We start from the raw sequence: 12,197 nt of genomic DNA, 5'->3' as shown, positions 1-12,197 counted from the left end.
GACTGGGTTTTTTACATTTAGAAATATCTTGGGGATATTTCCATATGGCTACACATAAGTCAGTTTCTTTAGTGGCTGCTTATTTGATAATTTACATTATATGATAATACATTATATGATAATTTACCTATTGATGGACATTTCTTAGTTTCCAGATTTTGCTATTATAATTCTAGAGAGATTCCTATTTGTCAAGCACCATCTTGTATTCTGTAAATGGTACAACACTTGACACACAGAATACCTCAGGAAATATTGACAGAATGAATTAATACAGCAATAAATAACATTATCAATATATTTTGGGATTTGGGGGATGCCTGTGAATATTGCTATTGAGTAGATTCCTAGAAGTAGATACATCCAGTCAAAGGTTATACAAAATTTCCCTTGCAAAATTTACACACTTACACATTCTATTACAATAGAGGAGTTAATCTATCTTACAGTTTTGGCCCACCTGATGTGTGAAAATGATTGGCATTTTCCTGATTACTAGCACTTTTTCATGTGTTTATTACTTCCTCCCCTACACCCCCCCCCCAGCCCCCGTCCCCTGTGAATTTTCTATTTATGCTACTTCCAAACTGTTTTGGTCATCTTTTTCCTCACTCGATTGGAAAGAACTCCGCCTAAAATATATTTTAGACATTTTCTCCAGTCTGTAACTTCCCTTTTAAACATAAACATCTTTTACGCTGCAGAAGTTTTACATTTTTACGTGTTTCCATTTGTTTTGCAGCCCTAGGACACTACTGCAGGCACCAATAGAAGAAAAAAAATCCACGAACTGAAGAAAGACTTGATTTTTTTAGTTTAGAAGTGTGAAGCGGGCGCCAAACAGGAGTTTTTTTCTAAAGACCCGAGGTCAACTGAGGGCAGCTCGCAGCCGGAAGTGGGCCTGTAACCGGCCTGTAACAACCGGAAGTCCTTCGTTAGTCCGTGGTCTGACGTCGGTTGGGATCTTGGCCGCGGCGGTGATCGCTGGACGAGGAGTGCCTGGAGTGATTGACCAAAATGCCAAATATCAGAATCTTCGGTGGCAGCTCCCACCGGGAGTTATCTCAGAAAATCGCCGCCCGCCTGGGCCTAGAGCTAGGCAAGGTGGTCACCCAGAAATTCAGTAACCAGGAGACCTGCGTGGAAATTGGCGAGAATGTGCGAGGAGAGGATGTCTACATAGTGCAGAGTGGTTGTGGCGAAATCAACGACAGCCTAATGGAGCTCTTGATCATGATTAATGCCTGCAAGATCGCTTCAGCCAGCCGGGTTACCGCCGTCATCCCGTGCTTCCCTTATGCCCGGCAGGATAAGAAAGATGAGAGCCGGACCCCAATATCCGCCAAGCTTGTGGCAGATATGCTGTCTATAGCAGGTGCAGATCGTATCATCACCATGGATTTACACGCTTCTCAGATTCAGGGCTTTTTTGATATCCCAGTAGACAATTTGTATGCGGAGCCAGCTGTCCTGAAGTGGATAAGGGAGAATATCCCTGAGTGGAGGAACTGCATTGTTGTCTCCCCAGACGCCGGTGGAGCCAAGAGAGTGACCTCCGTTACAGACAGGTTGAACGTGGGCTTTGCCGTGATTCACAAAGGAAGGAAGAAGGCCAGTGAAGTGGACCGCGTGGTGCTAGTGGGAGACGTGAGAGAGCGTGTGGCTATCCTTGTGGACGACATGGCTGACACCTGTGGCACAATCTGTCATGCCGCTGACAAACTTCTCTCAGCCGGAGCCACCAAAGTTTACGCGATCTTGACTCACGGAATCTTTTCTGGCCCGGCCATTCCTCGCATCAACAGTGCATGCTTTGAGGCAGTAGTAGTCACCAACACCATACCTCAGGAGGATAAGATGAAGCATTGCTCCAAAATACAGGTGATCGACATCTCCATGATCCTCGCGGAAGCCATCAGGAGAACTCACAACGGGGAATCTGTTTCCTACCTATTCAGCCATGTCCCTTTATGATAGAATAACTTTGAGTTATTCTCTTTTTAAAATAAAATACGGCAAAATAAAAATAAAACATACCCTGCCCCTTGTTTTTTTTTTTTTTTTTTGGAATTTGATGGAAAGTTCAGTAGAAGACCCAGCTTCCTCGGGTGTGACTTTCTGCCTCCCACCTCAGGTATATTAGAGTTTATCTTAAACTGAGGAAAGACAGATTGGGGATAATTGCTGGGATTTTTCTCTCTGGGTTGTCTCATTCTGGCTTCTTTATTTTCTGAACCTTGCAGGTTTAACTACAGCTCAGCTACTGATTTCAGACTTCAAGGGTGTTGTGTGGAGGTGTTTGAAAGTGATTAGGGAACTTTAGAGTACATGTGAATGCTTCAGGATAACTAGCAACTTCAGCCAACCTGATCCACCATCCTCACCACTACCCTTTGCACCATCTTCTACTCCCTTTTCTTCCTCCTCCTCTGGGCTGCTCCCCCTCTCATTTGTCACAAGTTCTTCGAGATCCGTGTTAAACCCATTGCGAGACCAGAGTAGCAGCCTTCAGTTTGAACAGCCCCTGGGTAGAATCATGAGAGGAAGCTGGAAAGTGCAGCCAATGCTTCTGAAGAGGAAGAAGAGGAATCTGTCACCATCTGTTTTGAGAATATATGTATGGGATTCTCCACAGTTGGGGGGGGGGCGGCGGGCAGAGAGGGAAGAGGGATAATCTCAAGCAGACTCCCCACTGAGTGCAGAGCCCCCTGTGGGGCTTGATCTCAGGACCCTGAGACCATGACCTGAGCTGAAACCAAGAGTCCAACACTTAACTGACTGAGCTACCCAGGTGCCCCTGTATCTGTAACTTTTAGTTTTACCTCCAACCACCTTGACCTTTTCTGGGACAAATATCCTGTTGGGTCCAAATGATCAGTGTGCCAGTCCTCTGGGAAGCAAATCCACTTCCTGCTATGCAATCTCTTAACATTTGCATTAGATGTTTTTGCTGTAGCTTCATCTTAGCCTACTGCCACCATGATTATAGATTTTAGGTGATGTTATAGTGCCTTTTGATTAAGCATTTACCTTTGTCCTTCCTTGTATTTGGTTGGCATCTCAGAGGACCTCAGATTTATATTTAAAAATTGGTACTGTTGTCCTCCTGTTGGGAAAACTAATAAAATGTCTGCATGTATGTGGGAAAAAAAATACATATCTGGACATATCATGAAATTTCTGATCTCTAAGAGAATGCACACAGGCCCTAAAATCTCCTAATATATAAAACATAAACAGGGTGATTTTAAAGGAACAGTATTCAGATTACTGTTAGAGTTCTCATTTGATCTCCCAGGCAATAAGCAAAATGGAAAAAAAATTTTGCATTCTGAAGGACATTATTTTCAATCTAGATTTCTTGCCCAGACAATCATTTAATTTTGAAGGCAGAATTAAGGCATTTTAATATATTAAAAGACTCTGGAACTTTACCACCATGAATGCTTTCTGAAAATATCACTTAAGCATACTGAAAATTAAAAAATATATACAACTAAGAAAAACACATGAATTAAAAGAGATAATGGTGAAAATGATATAAAAATAATTTTTCATGACGTTATTATGAAGATTATCACAGCTATTAAGATAAAATTCACATAAAAATTGAGCCACAGTATAAAGTGAATTATTTTAAAATCTATAAATAAAATACCAGATGATATCCACAAAGCATGGGAGGTTAGGAGATGTTAGGGTTGGTCTAAGTATATCAATAATCTTATCTAGTTTGGGAAGGAGGTACGGACACAAATAATTTACATTATAGCAAAAACTGTGTTTACATATGTTTTCTAAAATACAAGGACAAGCAAGATAAAAATGCAATGAATTACTTGAAAATTCCTAGACAGAAAAAAAAAAAATGGATAATGGCAATTATAATGGCATAATGGCACAATGAACAAAGTAAAAAAATCCAGCTAAAGATAGGAAATAAATAAGAAAATATGGCAAATAGCAAATACCAAATATATGTTAAACTAAAGTCAATGCATTAGCTAGAGTCAAGATGTTAAATTAACTTTATGAAAGAAATTATTAGATTGGGTAGCAAAATTATCTAATGATAAGCTGTTTACAGGAGATAAACCTAAACAAAAATTTTGATAAAAAGGGATGATGAAAAATATATCAAGTAAATGCTCACAGAAAGAAACAAGGAGGGATTTTCAGTCAAAGTAAACATGGAATATGTTTTGCTGATTAAACCCCTCCAATAAGTTACAACCATCAAGAATCTTTATACACCTAACAGCTCAACATTGAAATATAAAAAGAAAAACAAGTGAGAGTATGAGGAGAAATGTATAAATTACATTAACAGAGGGAAATTTTAACAAAACTCTCATAAATAATCAAGATATTTTAATAACTACATATGGAAACTAAACAGATAATTCACATTTTCCAGCATGAATGAAAACATTTATGATATTAAAACTAGTAATAGGTCACCAAAAAGTCTTCATACATTTTTTAAAAAGAAATTTACATAGACCGTATACTCTAAAGAGGATTTACTACAGTCATCTTGACAATCCTGTGAAAAAATAGAACTATCAGTAAAATAGGAATAGAATGAAGCTTGCTTGACCTGATAAAGAAAATCCACCAGAGACAAAGATATAATTAATGCGTTCCCACTACAATCAGTCAAATTTCTAAGCCAGTGGAATAAGGCAAGAAAAAGAAGAGAGCAATATTGGGAAAAAAAAAAAAAGGTCAAAACTGTCCTTATTTATAGATGTCATTATTGTCAACAAGAAATCCAACAATCAAAAGAAAATCTGTCTGTTCCTACAGGAGGTCAGGAGAGTGACTACACATAAGATAAATAAAGTAATTGCCTCTCCTAAATACCAGCAAAACATAATTTTAGAATATAATTGAAAAAATTGTCCACAACCTAGGGCAATAAAATCTGCAAAATAACCAGTAAGAAACTCCCAACACTGTAGGACTGGTATGAAAAAAGTTTGCTAAAGGATATAGAATATATGAACCTGGAGAGGAAGAACAATTGAAAGTTTTCTCAAATCATCTAGTCAGTGTAACCCCAATCAAAATCCTAAGAGGATTAAAAAAAAAAAAAAAAACCAAACTTGACAAGCTTTTCTTGAAGTTCATCTAGAAAAATAATTAATAAAAATATTCAAGATATTTTTCAAAATGTTTTTGTATTATAATATATTAAAATATTATAAAGCTACAGGAATTAAGACTGTTGTGTTGATGCAGGAATGAACACATAAATCGATATTACAGAATTTAGATTGCTGAAACAGACCTATGTACACTTACAGGAATTTAGTATACCCATACCCTTTTTAATGGAGGGATTGTGTTACTGGAAAAAGAAGCATAACTGAATCAATTCTCCAGGAAAATCACTATCACAAAGTCTCTGTGGAGGTGCTTTCCTGATATCCTGCCTTGGCAACCACTCCTGCAATCTACACAGATTCTCTGAAATGGGGATGAGACTCCTGCCACAATTTTTCCCTTAGGTATCTTCATATAATTGTTGGTCAATCCAAATGATAGTGATGCTTATAATGGGCTCCTTAATGTAAGTTGACACTGACCAATATCTATCTTCTTGATGATCTTAACTTCCTGCTTACTTGATTCTATTCTGGAAAGCACCTCCAGCCTCTTCAAGACTTCTAATTTAAGTACCATTATAACTCTATTACCTTGTATATATGAAGTATACCCAATGTTATTTCCACACATTTAACTAGTCATTTTGGACAAACTGTTCTCAGAATACAAAATAAATGAAAGAGAGGCCATAGCATAGTAAATAACTCACATAGCAGAATATATTCATCCTATGGTTAGCGAAGTAGCAGATTCTCTGGCTGAAAGCTATAGTGTACTTATGCTTATTGGTCAAGAACTGTTTTATACAGCCCATCACACTACATACCAGCTTCTATCAGATGAGAGCTCACAACAGTACTTAGAAGCTGAAGGGGAGGAAATATGTGTATGTGTATATATATATATATATATAGTTGGCCCTTGAACAAGTTGAGAGTTAGAGGTGCTGACCCCACACACAGTCGAAAACCCTCTTATAACTTCTGACTCTCCCAAAACTTAACCACTAATAGCCTACTGTTGACCGGATGCCTTACCAATAACATAAGCACCAAATTAACACATATTTTGCATATTACACATACTATATACTATATCTGATAATAAAGTAGACAAGAGAAAATGTTATTAAGAAAATCATAAGGAAAAGAAAACACATTTACAGTACTGTACTATTTTTATTTAGAAAAATCCACATGTAAGTGGATAAGCAGTTCAAATCTGTGCTGTTCAATGGTCAACTGTGTATCTATGGGGGTATGTATGCATGTATATATTTGTATATCTATTAAAATTAATTTTGCCAAAATGGCATTCAATCAAGTATGCACATATATGACAAAATTGGCATATCATGTCATTAGATAAATAATGTACTGATCAATCAGTGATGCTGGATAACTATTAATTGGGAAACCAGTTTTTTCTAATCCTTAAATGATGCATAAAAATAAATTCCAGGAGAAATGGTCATAAAAAATAAAACTGTAAAGCACTGGAAGAAAATGTGGAGTAACTTTTATACTCTTGTAATGGAGAAGGCAGTAAACTGTACAAACTTTTAGGCCTAAAAGCACACCTTGAAATTTTACCCTCTCACTTTTAAGAACTATACTCATGAATTATCTCTTTCGGCAAAATTCTGAAGCCTGTTGGTCTAAAGGTAGAGACAGTCATAACGATTCTACTGCTCTTTAATATATTCATTAAATTCATTCAGTTCAACAGACTGATCATAGATCATTACCATTCTCAATACCCAATACCTCTCTGGAGGTTTTTTTTTAGAAATTTGCTACAAGGCTTCCTTTTTGAGGATCCTATCTATCTCTATGAACTTCCCATGCTTTCATTCTATTAGGATTTATTGGCAATTGGTTTCCATATATTTTATATCACATGGGAATTACTTACTTTTCTGATCTTTTGATGGTTTCCCTTCAGGCTACGCTTTTGTTTTATTTTATTTTATTTTATTTTATTTTATTTCTGTTGACCTTCCTTATTCTCCTTGGCATTTCTGAAAACCATTACAAGATTGTTAACTATTTTCTTATTGAGGTGCCCTTTTTTACCTGACTTTTTATGACACTGTACTACAGGGGCTTTTCTCCCAACTCTTGGTCCTTCTCAAACTTCTTCCCCACCATCCCACTGATACAGCTCATTCTCTGCCACCATAGGCAAGTCTTAAGGGCCAAGGCCTCTTTATATATAACTAACATCTAAGGTAAGCACTTAGCCTAATATCCTCCTCCAGATTCTCTGTGCACTTTTGCCAGACTTATTTTCCCAAAATATTACTTTTATTACCTTAATGCCATAATAAAATTTTCAATAATTCCTTTTTATGGTTTACAGCAAACCCCATCCTTTATTTTCACGCATGACCATCAAAATCTGGCCCACTATTACCAACTTTCTGCTCTGTTCTTATTGGTCTATTTATTGCCCCAGAAAATACTTGCAAACCTCTGCCATCATTCCTTTACACACATTCTCCTAACTTCTACTAGACTCTGTTACCTTCCACTTGACTGAATCTTACTTTTCTTCAAGGCCCACTTCTTTTACAAACATCACAATATCTGATCTCTTTGTGTCTCTCTCCTGCAGACTCCTTTTCTTTACATCATTCTTTATAGTGTTGCCTATTCTTATGAGATTAATTTGGATTGTCATTAAGGATTGGGAATATTTCATATATTCTTTTATCTTCAAGACACCTTATTTAATGTTTACCATATACCAAGCAGTCAGTTATTATGGTTTGGTTGATATTTTTAAATTGATATAAACCTTACCTAAGGATGGGTAAATTTAATAGTAGCTAAGTAGGTGTCTTAAATACCAACCTAAAGATTTTGTATTTATTTAAAAAGTAATAGAGAGCCATTATAGCCTTTTCAGTATATTTGCAGTAGATGGCTTTAAAATGAAAATAGTATATATTTTTTTGAAAATAGTACTTTCTGGAAGACAATACAGCAGCATTGTGCAAAGTGAACTGGACTAGAAAGATTCTGCAACTGGGAGATCTGATGTGTCTAGGTGATTTCCATTTTGAGAAATTAGGCCTAAACAGTATTTTTAAAAAAATTTATAGTAAACAAAGAAGTCCTCATTTTCCTAATCCCTAATGTACACAAGGGATGTTTACTGTAATTCAGTCTAAGTATAAATTTCTAAATGTAACACTGACAGTATCTCTTATCAGATGACATGATTAATGATGTTTTCTTCAGAGTGGCTTCAGTTAGTGTTTATTAAGATACTTCCCAAATCCTAATGCTCAAAGATACAGTCAGATGATTCTACTTATGAGCATCCTGCAAGAATCAAAAAAGATAAGGCTGTGATTGAATGGTTTTAAAGAATACTTTTTACCCAGATTTGTTATTGAACTAGTGACTTTGTTTTTATATTCGTCATTCTTTATTTTCCAGAAAAACCTTAATTTCCTCACATCTTTGTAGATGCTATGCAATGACTGTCATAACTCATTGCTTGGAGCTATGGCCTCCCTTTTAGAATATTAGAGATCGATTGTCATATAAGCAATGAGTCTACTTCACAGACTTAAAATCTTCCCCCTTGTTTACCATTTAGCTTTTTCTCTTAATAGCCCTACCACTTAAGAGAGGATCAGGGACACTAGGCCTGTGAAAGTCTACAGGGATGACATACCACGCAGGGGAACAGAAAGGACAAAAGCTTTGAGGTGGGAACGTGCACATGTTAGAATAACAGAAAGAAGATCAGTGTTGCCTGGAGTGGAGTGAGCAGGAGGAAAAGCAAATTGAGAATAAGACAGTAAATTGGGCAAAGCTAGATCCAGTGGGTAAGCCATCACGTGTGCTGAATTTCTCTGATCACTCACCATCAAATTGATCTGTTGTTTGTCCCTGGCTGGTAAATGCTCAAATCTCTACCAGGAAGATTATGTCTTAAATAATCACTGCTCAATAACTTCCGCATTTGTCCTTCACAGGGGCTTTCTGAATACAAAGGCAACTCAAATAATCCCAAACTTGCCAAAACATAAAATTCCAGGCCTCCTACTCTTAACCTCCTATATCTTCCAGATAAGAGCCCTGGGAAACAGTTTTGTTTTGTTTTGTTTTAAAGATTTCATTTATTTGACATTTATTTGAGACACAGTAAGAGAGGGAACACAAGCAGGGGGAGTGGGAGAGGGAGAAGCAGGCTTCCCGCGGAGCAGGGAGCCCGATGCGGGGCTCGATCCCAGGACCCCGGGATCATGACCTGAGCCGAAGGCAGACGCTTAACGACTGAGCCACCCAATTAATCTAGATGATTCCTATGATCAGGTAAGCTTAGGAAACACTAAGCCCGAAAAGTGAGAATAATTTTGAGAGAATTAAAGTGAGAGAATTTTGAGTGTGGAAGGCAGTTTTGGGCAGTAGCATACCAAATTACATATTACTTTGTTAATATTTGTGACAGCTCTAGCCACTACGTAGCACATAGCTGCCATTTTCCTCACCCATGACAATGGCCTTCAGCTCATATGGATCCCAAGGCTCCTTCCTGTTGACTTGGACTTGACCTCAGACTTTTTCTCTGTGCAGAGATCCAGGCAGCCACTACCAATTACTAAGATCTGACAGCAGATGGAATTTGTTTGCCCTCTTGTAGGGTTATCCCTAGACCAGGAGGTCTTCTCAGCTGATTTTTATTTTGAGCAATATTGTATTATTATGTAGAAAAGTGTATTTGTATTTGGGGTTGATCTGTAGAGTTAACTTTGTTTTATTAACTCAGAAAATATACTGACATAGACTTCATAGCTGCAGCATCTAAAAAATAGATTTAGAAGTTTCTTTTATAAAAGTTTATACAAATGTATTTCTGAAATATTGGGCAGTGAAATAAGAATGAGCTTTAGAATTAGATAGACCTTAATTTAAATTCTGGCATGTGCTGCTTACCAGCTATACTACTACCCGGTTAATACATGTCTTTGTATCCCTGATTCCTTATTTCCATAATGGAGACAAAATATCTCACACAATTGCTGTGATTCAATATGAACATGTGTGAAACAGCTAGAACAGTTTGGGTCACGTGGTAAGTACATGAACTAAAGCCTAGATTTCCTCTTTTCCTTTGCTTGAAACAGAAAACTTCCTCTATTAATAGACTTTCTCATAGACTTTTTCCTGTGTTCCTCTATTTGGTAACAGAATTTGGATAGTGTAATGTGGAAATATGAAGAAAAACTCTAAAATGTTATTTATTCAAAGTTTGGTAACTAATATGTATTCAAACAAGCAAAATCCTCAATTAACCTTTTTTCTGTGTATGGGTATATGTCTAGCCTCGTAAGGAAACCAGGGAGCCATAGTTCCTTAGAATTCAATGGGATCCTCCACATCATTAGTACAACACACTGAATTGCTACAGGCAAGTGATGAGAAAATAAGCTAGAATCGGGGCCTCATTTATAAAAATGTATGTCCCGGAGTTAATAAGGAATTGTCCCAAACTATACTTTGCACTTCTTCAGTAAAGAATAATGTCTGTTAATTATGTGCAACCTTCAAATTAAGGTATGTGCCTTATACTACCGTGATAAGTCTGGAAAGCAAAGCTGATCTAAGAAAAGTAAATATAGGAAGAATTTATACCCAAAAAAGTTTTCTACATAGCTCAAATAATCAGAAATCTAAATGAATCAGAACAATACAATCCTTGTACATGAAAGTTATTGCACATTTTATTGAAATTGTATGTAAATGCCTTTCAAATTCTCCCAACTTCTTTGTCTCCTCTTCCCCTTCGGCATGTAGACTACTTCAAACCATATATCAATATGCTAAAATATCAAAAATTAGACTATAGGCTCTTTATACCTATATTATTGCATCAGTTCCAAGGGCCAACCCTCATTTTATATCTCCTACCTCTCCTTCCTCAGCTATTCTCATGGGGATTTGGTAGTTTCTGAACCAGTTCTAACAAGATCAGAGATCAAAAGCTTTGAATCTGCAACCTGGTGTAGGTTTAGAATCAATCAACGCAATGCAACTACTACCCATAGTGGTTGGGTTCCCACGTGTCCTCTCTTTCTTCTTTACCATCTACATAGCTTAACCCAAGGTCTGTTATGTGAGGACCAAGCCTCAGGTCCCTACGCATTGCTTGGGTTGGCATACTCTGACACCCCTCTGGTGTTAGCTATTAGACCGGGATTTTCCTTTGATTATCTCTCTTCTCCATATTCTATCAGCTTTGTGCTCTGGTTCCTGTTTGGACTGGGGCCCTACATTGAGCCCCAGGGGATGTCAAGGCTCTAGTGTGGCATCCTTTCCTGAGGAGAAGCCTGGAATAGTCTTTCCCACACCTGTTGCTTTGTCACATCTGGTCAGCCCTCCTGCACCATCACTTCGATGATTTCCTCTTACGTTGTTCTGCCCATCAAATCAACTCTTCTGATTCTGGCAGTTGCCGGTATCATGCCCAAGCATGCCTTTTAGATGCTGTGCTTTGGAGCTCGCTTCTGACCTCACTGGGGCTATTCTTCCACTTCCTATACCCTTACCTCTGCTACAGTGGGTAAGTAGCTTTCTACCTGGTTCTGACTGTGACCTGCTCCCTGCTGTGGTCCTTATGTGTTTTTATCAGGGTCAACCTAAGTTATTTCTACTTGTTCCCTGGCCACTAATCTTAACCTATACAATCTCTCTTTCATAATGCTGACAGATTAATCTTCAAAGGCATCCTTTTAATGTCATCATTCTGATGCTCAACAGCTCTATAATAGCTTCCTATTGCCTATTTGTTTAAAAAGTTTTTCTTTTGGCATTTAGAAATCTCCCAGGATCCATCCAAATTCCCCAATCATTCTCACAAGTCAGATACTACTTGCTCACAGGCCAAGTCCTTCGCTCATGCTGTTGGTCACACATAAAGTGCCTCCTTCCTCCTTCCTTCATGCCCCAGTGTTAGTCATCACTCAAAGACAAACTCAAGTAGAAATCCCAACACTAAGTCTTTCCTGACCCCTCTAGCTTTTTGGTACCTTGACTAGTATTTAACAATTTAGTTCTTAATTCTTTCCA

The 12,197-nt window shown here is 37.5% G+C and overlaps 1 protein-coding gene across 1 annotated transcript; it reads left to right on the top strand.

Annotated features, from left to right (window-relative positions):
- The first annotated feature begins 736 nt into the window (after positions 1–736).
- On the top strand, positions 737–1,974 carry PRPS1L1 (phosphoribosyl pyrophosphate synthetase 1 like 1). Its single transcript, XM_035021426.1, has one exon. It carries the CDS (start codon positions 1,018–1,020, stop codon positions 1,972–1,974), a length of 957 nt encoding a protein of 318 aa, XP_034877317.1. The 5' UTR covers positions 737–1,017.
- Positions 1,975–12,197: the final 10,223 nt, after the last annotated feature.

Source organism: Mirounga leonina, unplaced genomic scaffold, assembly GCF_011800145.1.
Source record: "Mirounga leonina isolate KUSES-001 unplaced genomic scaffold, KU_Mleo_1.0 Mir_174, whole genome shotgun sequence".
NCBI classification, from domain to species: Eukaryota; Metazoa; Chordata; class Mammalia; order Carnivora; family Phocidae; genus Mirounga; species Mirounga leonina.
This window is presented reverse-complemented; position numbering and strand designations above follow the sequence as displayed.

Coding starts and splice junctions, on each gene's coding strand:
- PRPS1L1 (XM_035021426.1), top strand. CDS start 1,018: ATGCCAAATATCAGAATCTTCGGTGGCAGCTCCCACCGGGAGTTATCT.